The sequence below is a fragment of the Zingiber officinale genome, chromosome 2A (genome assembly GCF_018446385.1).
Source record: "Zingiber officinale cultivar Zhangliang chromosome 2A, Zo_v1.1, whole genome shotgun sequence".
NCBI classification, from domain to species: domain Eukaryota; kingdom Viridiplantae; phylum Streptophyta; class Magnoliopsida; order Zingiberales; family Zingiberaceae; genus Zingiber; species Zingiber officinale.
The window spans coordinates 166,219,649-166,231,612 of NC_055988.1; the positions used below are offsets into that span (position 1 = coordinate 166,219,649).

The 11,964-nt window shown below is 35.8% G+C and overlaps 1 protein-coding gene across 1 annotated transcript; it reads right to left on the reverse strand.

The window, feature by feature from the left end:
• Positions 1-6,489: 6,489 nt before the first annotated feature.
• On the reverse strand, positions 6,490-10,042 carry LOC122043077 (ribosome biogenesis protein NSA2 homolog). The gene is made up of 9 exons (XM_042603532.1): positions 10,005-10,042; positions 9,796-9,915; positions 9,635-9,702; positions 9,091-9,199; positions 8,907-8,975; positions 8,756-8,813; positions 7,285-7,520; positions 7,107-7,158; positions 6,490-6,720 (listed from the first exon to the last, which is right to left on the reverse strand). Exons 1-9 carry the CDS (start codon positions 10,005-10,007, stop codon positions 6,653-6,655), a joined length of 783 nt encoding a protein of 260 aa, XP_042459466.1. The 5' UTR covers positions 10,008-10,042; the 3' UTR covers positions 6,490-6,652.
• Positions 10,043-11,964: the final 1,922 nt, after the last annotated feature.

Below are 11,964 nucleotides of genomic sequence, written 5' to 3' on the forward strand. Positions count from 1 at the left end.
ATTGAAGCCAAAATGTAACACCGCGCCATCTCATCTGCTTTTACCCATTTCCTATGATATTCAATCTCCTCTTGGGTAGATTCACCAGTAGGTGCATCAGGGCACTGCTCAGTTAGTACAAATTTATAGCTTTCAGCAGTAAGAACAATGTCAAGGTTTCTTTTCCAATCTATGTAATTTGGTCCAGTAAGTTTATTTTGTTGAAGTATGATGGACAGTGGGTTGAAAGACATCCTAAGAATCACAAATAACTTTTGGTCAGAACTCTAAATTTAGAATAATATTGATTTCTCAAACAATACTATTTTAAATTAACCAACACCTTAAAACATCGTGAATTTTGTATGCCACGTTAGTGTGGACGTATACAAATTAAACATTTGTAAAAGGAGGGTTTTATCCCATTAATTTTATTATCTTGTCAACCTAACTTTTTGACAAATAAAATTAATAGTTGGTATCTTTTGGTCACACAAATAATAACAGTGACTCCGATGGGGAGGATACTATTAGATGTGTCTAAGTGTATATCATTACTTGACACTAAGTCCATTAATAAGATTATGCCCCTTCCGTTGGGGAAGATCACCCGCTCTTGATTAACTTCCTATAGTCATCCAAAAATGGAAGTCTGTTATAGTGATCCACAAACAAGCTCATCCGTTATGGAGGAAGGCACTCAGAGCCAACGCGCAAGCTTGTTTGCATCACTTACAAACCAGTAATGGAGACTATGGGATTTATTTAAAAATCCCTCTCCCACTTAGTTATTTATAAATGAGGAATTTTAACTATGCTAGCCTACTAAAACTTGTAAACTACATGCACACACAGCATAATATAAAAGCAATAAATAGAAAATTTAATTTTCAACTATTATGACTTTTATCTTTTATTGTCTTCCGTGTGTTGTCATCCCAAGCTGCTGCCATATTTGGCCACCGCCACCGGGTCTAGCTGTCGCATCCATCTTGCTCCTAGTTCTGCTGCGCCTCTGGTCCTCAGAAGGTTCCACGCTTTGCAAGATTCGATCCGCGACATAAATAGAATTTTACATTTTTGATCCTATATTCCATAAAAGGAATTTACATGTATCTAGATCAAAAATAAAATCCTAATAAAACTAAATACAGCTCCTGCTGTATTTTAATACAATCATGCACACACAGATAAATGCCCTTGACATGTCCAAGGGTCCAATCACACACATAATAACTAAAAGTTATAATAGTTGGATCCTGCATCCACAAAGTTAGCACATCCTACTATTAACCTGCCTAAATTATGTATGACATGTGCATAATTAAACTAAATACCAACTACACAGAGACAAAACCCTAGCTCTGATACCAATTGTTGGTTGCTACTCGGAAAACCTATAGGTTCCACTGTACAAAAATTTTGTACAAAGGTCTGAACATTTTCCTAGCTACCATGTGTTCTTTTAAATTAAATTTTGGATCGCCTGCGAAACTTAACACGTTTGATCCAAAACTTAATCTATTAGTTCTTTTAAGTTTTGACTTAGATCTCCTGCGGAACTTTACACGTTCGACCCAAGTCTCCTTAAGTTATTAATTCCATTAAATATTAATTTCCATAATTGGTTCCCAGTACTGACGTGGCGAGGCACATGACCTTCTTGGATATGGGAGCAACCACCACCGACTAGACAAAACCTTTTATAGAAAGCTAATATTTAATTTCCTAAAATAACTTTAGGTTAACCAAAGAGAACAATCAAATCACAAGGAAAAGAAAAAACAAAAGAACACAGCATCGAAAAAACATATTCGAAATTCTAGAACGTAAGCCTCTTATATTTGGTATTATTTCCATAAATAACTAGCATGATGCGGAAATAAAAATTACTAGTTATACCTTGTAGAAAAACCTCTTGATCTTCTACCGTATTCCTCTTCTAACCTCAGACGTTGTGTGGGCAACGATCTACCGAGATGAGAAACCACCAACCACCTTCTTCTCCTCCAAGCAAGGTTCGGCCACAAAGGAAAACTTCACCAAGGAGAAAAACCAAAATACTAACCAAGCTCCAAGAGATGCTAGCTTTCTCTTCTTCTTCTTCTTCTTCTCCAAGTAGTATCCGGCCACCACAAGAGCTCCAAGGGGAAGAGAGAGGTTCGGCCACCACAAGAGGAAGAGAGGGAGAGGATGGCCGGCCACACCAAGGAACAAAAGAGGGAGAGAAATAATAGATGTTGTGTCTCATGAAGGCACTCTCACCCCTTCTTTTATATTCCTTGGCCTAGGCAAATTAGGAAATTTAATTACAATAAAATTTCCTCAATTTCCTTGACATGATTTAATTGAGAAAAATAAAATAAAATTTCCCAATTAAATCTACATTGACCGGTCATATCATTGGAGAACAAATTGGACAAGTTTCAATCAACAATTAAAACTTCCTAATTTGTTTCCGGAAATTTTAAAATTAAAATTTCTCTTTAAAAATCTCTACATGGTTAATAAAAGAAATTTCTATAATTTTAATTTTACAACATGTCAATAATTTTTAAAGAGAAAATAAAATATTTCACCAATCTACAAATAAGGAAAGAGATCTAATCTCTTTCTTTAATCTTTTGTAAATTTTACAAGAGAGATAATTTAATTTAAATTCTCTTTAATAAATTATTTCTTTCACATAATAAAAATTAAAATTAAAATTCTTTTTAATTTATTTTGGCCTGTCCTATTAGCTTGGGTTCAAGCTAGTGCCAGCCACCCAATCTTATACCTAGGCCGGCCCTAGCTTGTTCCCAAGCTAGCTTGGCCGACCCCTATTGGGTGGGTATAGAAGGTGGGTATAGGTGGGTATAGAACTCTATAAATAAGAGGCTACGATAGGGACCGAGAGGAGGAATTGGTTTTGGTCTCCCGATAAAATTAAGCATCCCGTGTTCGCCCCGAACACACAATTTATTTTTATCAATGATAATTCATTCCACTAGAGAACTATCATTGAACTACCGCACCAATCCCAAATTACATTTTTGGGCTCCTTCTTATTATGAGCATGTTAGTCTCCCTGTGTTTAAGATATCGAATGTCCACTAATTAAGTGAGTTACTGACAACTCATTTAATTAATATCTAAGTCCAAGAGTAGTACCACTCAACCTTATCATCATGTCGGACTAAGTCCACCTGCAGGGTTTAACATGACAATCCTTATGAGCTCCTCTTAAGGACATTATCAACCTAGTATCTCTAGGACACAGTTTCCTTCTATAATCAACAACACACACTATAAGTGATATCATTTTCCAATTTATCGGGCTTATTGATTTATCGAACTAAATTTCACCCATTGATAAATTAAAGAAATAAATATCAAATATATGTGCTTGTTATTATATTAGGATTAAGAGCACACACTTCCATAATAACCGAGGTCTTTGTTTCTTTATAAAGTCAGTATAAAAGAAACGACCTCAAATGGTCCTACTCAATACACTCTGAGTGTACTAGTGTAATTATACAGTCAAGATAAACTGATACCTAATTACACTACGACCTTCTAATGGTTTGTTCCTTTCCATTTTGGTCGTGAGCTACTGTTTATAATTTATAAGGTACTGATAATATCATCTTCTATATGTGACACCACATACTATATTATCTACAATATAAATTAATTGAACAACTACAACTAAATGTAGAAAATTTGACCAAATGTGATTCTTTATTCATAATGAATGTTTACAAAGCTTAGGTTTTCAGTATACACTCCAACACGATTGGGCTGCTCTCTGTGCTCGCGACAAAGGCTCCCAATTGATCGGCTGATTGATTGGGCTGTCGTTTGACGCAGCACTATGCCCAATCGATCAGCTGATCGATTGAACTTGGTCCAATTTGATCACTTGATCAAATTGACCAACCCTAGCTCGCCCGAGTCAATTCTAGGGCTCCCAAACCCAACATCCGATTAACCTTGACTTGTTGGGATTCTTCGTGCCTAGCATCCGATCAACCTTGACATGTTGGAACTTCTTCACCAAGTGTCCGGTCAATCCTTTTACCCACTTGGACTTTTCTCCTCGTGCCAAGTGTCCGGTCAACGTTGACCCACTTGGACATACCATTTCTTGCCAAGTGTTCGGTCTTCCATGCCCCACTTGGACTTCCTTCCACTAGATGCCCATTCACCCTTGACCCATTTCGATTTCCACGTGTCTAGCTTCACTCACTAGAAATTTCCATCTCCCTAACTTCACTCATTAGGACTTTCCATCTGCCTGGATTCACTCACTAGGACTTTCACCTTACTTCACTCACTAGGATTTTCCATTTGCCTAGTTTCGCTCACCAGGACTTTCCATCTACCTGGTTTTACTCACCAGGTCTTTAACCTGACTTCACTTACCAAGATTTCCCACTACCCGGCTTCACTCACCGGGACTTCCAGCTGCTTGTTTGGCTTCACTCGCCAGGAATTTCACAGTCAAGTATCCGATCAACCTTGACATACTTGACTTTTCTTCACATCAAACTGGTTAAACCTTGATCAGAAGGGAATTGTACTAATAATCTCCTCAATCACCAACAATCTCCATATATTGTCAAACATCAAAACCTAAACATCAAAACTCAAGCTTGAGCCAACTCAAGCATAGTCAACCTGATCAACCTTGACCTAGGGGATATTGCACCAACAAAACTAACAACACGTTAAATGAGTGTAAGCAAATAAGTTTAGGTCCATAAGTGAGTTTTGGTTAAAATACATTGATGGATATAGGATAATTAGATTTATGTAAACTCTCAATCACTATGAAGGGTTTAGCGAGGAGAAAATAGATATGATATCAAACTAAAATTTTGATCAAGGAAGAAAGTGAGTCTGATATGATCGCATATCAAGTCCAACATGTTGATACCTATCATATCAATCTAACATACATTAGCAAGGTCTAGCTAAAATCTAGTATCACATTGGAGCACCTTGCAAATCGATTAAGTATTGGAGTACATCATATTGCAGGTGTTGTTGAATATTGATTCCCCACACATCCAATGAAACCATAAATACGATTTTTATCATCACCCTTTGCTACCAAATTGTAAGTTTTTTTTACACGACAACCCTATTTTACAATAGTAAATTTATACACATATCGCTAAATTTTTTAATGTGTTTTTCTATTAATTTCACTCTTGCTAGATCGTTATTTATAATATCCCTAAATCCTAAATAATCTTTAATGTGTTTTTTCTCACATTCTTAATCGTTATTGTCCTTTGAACTCTTCTTTTGAAATTCTTACGATAATATCCCTAAATCCTAAATAATCTTTAATGTGTTTTTTCTCACATTCTTAATCGTTATTGTCCTTTGAACTCTTCTTTTGAAATTCTTACGATAATATCCCTAAATCCTAAATAATCCTTTGTAATCCTGCTAAACAGCATGAGAAGATATGACAAGCGGAAGAACATGATCATTCATATTTATAAGATCATGCAGAAGGTTGGAAGAGGAAAGAGGGTGAGAAGTTCATGATCATTTCATATTTATAATATTAGACAAAGGAATGAAAAAGGAAAGAGGTTGAGAAGATGTACATCTGAATCATAAAATAATTTTTAATTAAAAATATAACTTAGATGCTTGAAAAATGATGATTGAAAAAAAAAGAAGGTTCGCAGGAGAGGTAAAAGGAAAATTTTTATTTTTTTTATTTATGCCCTTTGATATAAACAAAATTACTATACACCTTTTAATAAATACCATATCCAACAAACATCTTTTATAAATTGCTGAGTAGTGAGAAAGTACAATTGCTTTAAGAGTTTATTTACGTATGCATAAAAAGGATATTGGTTAAAAATAAATAGGATGCTCTATTTTTTTTGGTACGTTTTCTTTGTTAATCAAAGACCCCATCCTATTAACAATACATTCTATATTATTATCTGTTATCGAATATATGCACCTTCCAAATCACAATAGCTTGAAGCCTCCATGGTCATAAACTCCTACACCAAAATGAAAGATGTTTCTATCATTCGATAAAATGGTAGCCAAAAAGTAGTTTGGAACCCATGAACTGACGAGAGTTCATTTCAAATAGTCGAATGAGTTATAAATGATGTTAGAGTTTAGGGATTCTTTGCCGCATGAAGAAGTAAATTCTTCATGCTACCAATGCATGTTAGATAAATTCTTCACTGGAAGTAAATTCATCTTCCGACATTCAAGCTACCAATGCATTTTGTCAAAACAGATTCTAAAGAAACTAATCGACTTTTCCCTTAACATAGAGAGGATTTTTGTTCCCATAAGCATCATCTAACGGTCCTAAGTTATTACACATGGTATACTATCAAAACTTCCTTGGACTGTAACACAAATACAAGAGAATATGAATCTCTCTTTTCTGCACACATTCTTTTAAAACAAACCCCAAATTTGATGGTTAAATCAATAAAAAAAAATGAACAAGATCATCATAAATTATAGATATGACCAAGTAAAAATAATTGAAATTAAGCAATGCTTCTTAACAATTCCAAAAAGTTAATTCCTTTCTCAATCCTCTATATCAAAACAAACCATATTGGTATCAGATTGATCTGGTTTGGTATCGAGCTCAATCATCAAGTCCCATGGGCACGCCATGTACATATCACACAAGCAGAACTGCATTTATACAACCATCATTTTCTGGATTGTTGGTCACTTGTGCATATTTCCCTACAGAAATTTCCAGAGGCAAACATAATTAAAATAATGCCAAGGAGTAAGTCACTGATGAATTCACTAGCTTAGGCTTGTGAAACCCTAAACACCATTTAAAACCCAATATAATCCAAACTCATTTCAAATTATGGGTTGAGGGGTTTAGAGGTTCACAGATTCAGGTTTGCTAATTGGCAAATAATTTGCTAAATCAACATTAAGTCAAATCATCACTGTGCAAACATATAGTAATCAAACAGGTGCAATATTTAAAAAAATCTGAAAAATTAAATGATTATGATGGATTTGATTCCCATACAAACTTTACCACAATAGATTATTAAATAACCCTAAAACAAATCAAAATGCAAACTATAAGTCAATGAGGTTAGAGTTTTTACCCCACACTACTTTTCCAGCTGGAGTAACCAGACCAAGTTCACTCACATTAACCTGCCAATCCAAAAATAAGGTTTTTCAGCATGAAATTGATTTTCTAATGGCAATTAAAGTGCTCCTTTGAATCAACTTGAACAAAGAGAATGGAAGTCGAAAGGTGAAAACTGGAGAAATGGCTACCTCAATGATCGTTCCTTTGGTTACAACACCAAGCGAAGTGTACATTGGCCCATTTGGATTCTTCTTTATCCCTATGATTTCGAGATTAAAAGTGCATTTCAGCTCTGGGTGAGTTACATGAGCTTTAGTAAATCGCAGGCCTGTTGGTCGAATGAAGCGCTCATACTTCGGAGGCTTTCTTGTAAACCCTGGTCCAACGAAGGTCACTTTTGTGACCATTCTCTTCCACTGTTTAGCTGTTGAAGAAACCATTTCAACTGTTAGAAGCTTACAAAATAGGCAAATCATAGGTTGATCTGGATTACTGGGATATGATATATGCATACTGCAAAATATCAAATGTTTTCAAATCCCGATGTCACAAAGCGCTCTTTAAAACAGTGTTAAGTAGGGACAATATGTGTTTGCTGTCTCCACTGCATCACAGTGAATATTGTTTTAATATCTATTATCTAAATCACTCACCAAAAGACAGCTAGTTTATTTGTCTAACCCAACTTGATAAAGTTGGGATAAATTTGAAGAGAAGATGTTCAGTAGTTTGTATTTAATTCCAAACATATTGAGAAAGAGTTCTGAAGTATCAACTATGTCTGAAAATTGAATACTTATAAGATTATTTTAGACTTAAAAATATTATAAACTTGAATCTTAGTTGTAATTTTTTTCACTCACTGTGATAACTACAAATATTAAGTTCTCATGTTCACCTATGATATATTTGTATGAATATAATAATGTAAAATATCTTTTTCTGGAAAAAAAATGCTTACATATACATCTAAAAAGACATTCACGCTGAAGCAATGTAACAGTAGGGTACCAAACATATTAGAGTAGAACACCAGTCAAAACTCTAAAACAACATACCAAAGTATTGAAATATAAGTGGTAATATGAAAAGTGCCAAGCACAAACCAACAAATGAAGTGAAACCAACTACCATATCTGGACTTTCATATTGCCATCAAGTGAACCAATTCTTTCGGAAGCATTTACTGACCAACATGCATAAGTAACATCACTAGAACCTAGAGTCAACTTCAACCATGCTTAAGTTTGGATTCTTTTGCATTGGTTCTATTAATCTATGTTGTTCTTCTACTTCCATAGAATCTCTCTTAAGATATATTACTCTTTTATCCTCCAAAATCTTTGTAATCCTCCACAAAAGTTTAAAAAAAAAAAAACACTTTCCAATTATGTCTAACACATATTTATGAAAAAAAGGCCTCAGTTTCTTAGGATAAATCAGAAAGTATAAAAGAATGTAGGAGACAACCAACCAAAAAAAGTGGCAATTGAACAACACAATCAATTCTCCTAGTCCCACTGTAAGATGCATGCATAGTTGTGCGAAGAACTATGAAATTTTTTGTAAGTTGATATGTATATAATACATATTATTATTTTATTTGATAGTTATCTAGGTTGACAAAGCTGGAATGACCAAAAAAACATAAATGCTCACATTTTCGCTTCCCAGATCGAATAACTCGAAACATTTCTACCTCAGCAACAGGCCTGACCTATAAAGAAGAACAATACATTTACTTAGTTTCTGATTGTTTGATGCCTGATAGAGATTGTTATTGACAGAACATGAGACAATAAAAAGATACCTTTGGTAAAGGAACATCCCATTTGCCAGCCTTTTCCTTCCTCTTTTGTTTAATAGTGTTGCTAAGGACCTAAAAGCAAATAATCATCAACAGGAAGCTAACATAAATTATATATATATATATATATATAAACTGGCCATTGCAATAACATCAATAGAGTGTGTGCACAAGAAAGATCAGTAACCTTTGCTCTTGTTGTGGTATCACGATCCAAAAGATAGGCAGGAATAGCTCCATCATGAACTTTATCATCCACTTTGCGTCTACTTGATGATTCCTCATGCATAGCAATCCTGCAAATCACACCGAAGCAGTTTGCTTAGTTTTCCATTCAGCCAACTAACCAAGAATTCTTTTCTTTAACAAACAACAAAAAATCCATCATTAATGTTTGAAACTATTTTATTCTCTAATCTATCGAGATGATGACGCCAATGACAGAAACACCAACCACAGTCCAACAGAACTGTTTGCTTACTACTTCATCTATTTTAATTACATCAAAACTGTAAATTGGCACATTGATAGACGTCTATAAACTACAAACAAATTCAAATTGCAATCTTAACCACACAAAACCCTCATAAATTTTTAAAAAACAAGCCAGACACTTAGATTACCCAGCGCACCACATGATTATGAACTGATTATAAATTGCAAGGACAATAACAACAACATGGACGCATCAGTAAGAACTCAGAAACTAGAGAGATGCATAGGAAGCTTACGTCTTCTTCATCAAAGCCTTCTCGGCGTAGCGCTTCTTAGCAAACATCTTCCCCTTAATTCCCAGAACCTGTAAATAAATCGCAAACCTCTAAGACAGTTCCACACGCATGGAAAATCCTTGAGTTAGAAGTAACTACTAGCAGTAAAAAAAAAATCACACCCTTTTGGCAAACGCAGACCGCTCATGGACCACCCGAGCTTCCTTCTTCCGCTTCCGCTCGAAATGATCCAGCCGGTAGCCATGGCGCTTCCGGTGAAGCTCGATGTAGTCCCCTTGCGGCTAATCAGAGAAGTCCCGTAAATCAACCACTCCAATCAAAAACAACTCGAAATGCAAGAGAATCCAACAAGACGAGTAGAGCCACTCACCATGTCGACGGCAGCGGAACCAAGATTTAGGGTTTGGTTCGGTCATCGAACCAGAGGAAGGCATTTTATATAGTACGGGTATGATGTTTCGCGGAACAAGTTAATTCTGAAAGGCGACTTGTGTTAACTAACATCCGATTAACGTGATAATCGAATATCAACTGGGATATTCGTAGGACAAGTAATGTCCGATTAAAATTGAACTCATGGAAGATATGACGAGACAAATAGGGATGATAATTTTCCCCGTGGGTTTGGGGTTCCGCGGGGAAAACTTGAAATGAGGATAGGGATCCTTGATTTTTTGGGGATGGGACGGGTTTGGGACGAGTATGAGAATATTATCTCCATCCCTGAACCCGCCCCGAATATTATTATTATTAATATTAATAAATAATAATATGATTTTTTAAAAAAATATTAATAATAGTGTTAACATTAATCTATTGACTTCAAATAGGCAACAAAATCTGTGAGGTCTGTATGTACTTCATGATTTACCTGAGCTATTATTCGGAACCATGTCTTCTATATTCCCCTGTTTGCCATTCTTACAGGAAATCGAGCTGAATAAGACTAGCTGGAATGCACTGTTTCAGCCTTACCTTTTCTTTGAGACACATAAAAATTATCTTCAGGTTGGCATTGTTGCTGCCGATAGATCATGGAGATGGGGCGGGGATAGGGAATCCCCGAATCTGTGGGTTTGGGTTCAGGGAAAAATGAAAACGGGGCGGAGATGAGAATGACAAACCCATCCCGGCCCTGCCCCATTACCATCCCTAGAGACAAATGACTTTTTTTTTAGTTATTTAATCATATAATATTCAAACAACAATAATAAACTTACAGAGAGTCAGCTGTATAAATTCTTCTATATTATTAAATTATTATTTATATTTAAATAAATTTTATTTTATTTTATTATTATTAATTAAGATTTCTTTTACCTATATAATATTGATATAAATATCTGTCGATCATTTAATTAAAACATTGATTTATTTTTAAGATATATTTATACCATCTGAAAAATATAGTTTCTTTGAATTGATATAAATATTTGTCATAGTTCAAAACATTGAATTAAAACATTGATTTATCTTTTAGATCATATTTATACCATTTGAAAAATATAGTTTCTTTCGATATATGTAACCCTTCCGTTCTTATTTTACTCATCTTCGTAAATTCTACGGATTCACCTTAACATTATTCTTTATCTTTACAACTCTATCTTTTTTTACTAATGTGCTAGATTAGAGATGACAATGGGTCATACTTGAGTCAGATTCAATATTTTTCATCCTCACATGCATTGGGTATTGGATATCCATCCTCATAACTATATCTGATGTGGTGATAATGAGGGGCCCCCACCGTGCTATCACGGTGGAGATCAAAGTCAAGACGGTCAACACGTAGATGACATCAGTCGATCGGGCGAGACATGCCCCAACCGAGGGAGAAGGCCCCGATTCACCGTCGCCTTCGACACATGGAGAAGTCAAACGACCGACGCTCATTGAAGATAATGTGTAGAAGCCGCCCGAGCGGCTTCCCTGCTCGACAAGGCATCAGTATTTGACATTGGCAGACAGAACTTCAGTCGAGTAGTTATCCCGTTAAGCTAGACAACCGGGCTTGGCATCGACAGAGTTCAACTTGGGCCGAGCGGTCACCCCGCTCGACCTAGTAGCAGGTCTTAACAACGGCAGAGTGGAACTTCGGTCGAGCAGACACGCAAAGGAGTATCGAGGTTCTGGCCGACCGAACGGGGCACCAGAGCAGCGAATCACCGGTCGAGCGGCCAACCTGCTCGGCCAAGCAGTGCACTCCCTTTGATATCCAGCAACATCCTTTTGAGAGTTGGTGTCGTCGACACCGAGCATGGACAACCAGAAGATCGTACGACGGAAGTTTCTACTATCACTTCAGAGATATGTTCGGCTCGTTAAGG

Excerpts from the sequence above, each read along its gene's own strand:
- LOC122043077 (XM_042603532.1), bottom strand. Across the intron at positions 8,976-9,090 it reads ATACCACAACAAGAGCAAAG|GTCCTTAGCAACACTATTAA; the intron begins GTTACTGATCTT and ends ATTTGCTTTTAG. Across the intron at positions 8,814-8,906 it reads GGGATGTTCCTTTACCAAAG|GTCAGGCCTGTTGCTGAGGT; the intron begins GTATCTTTTTAT and ends TCTTCTTTATAG.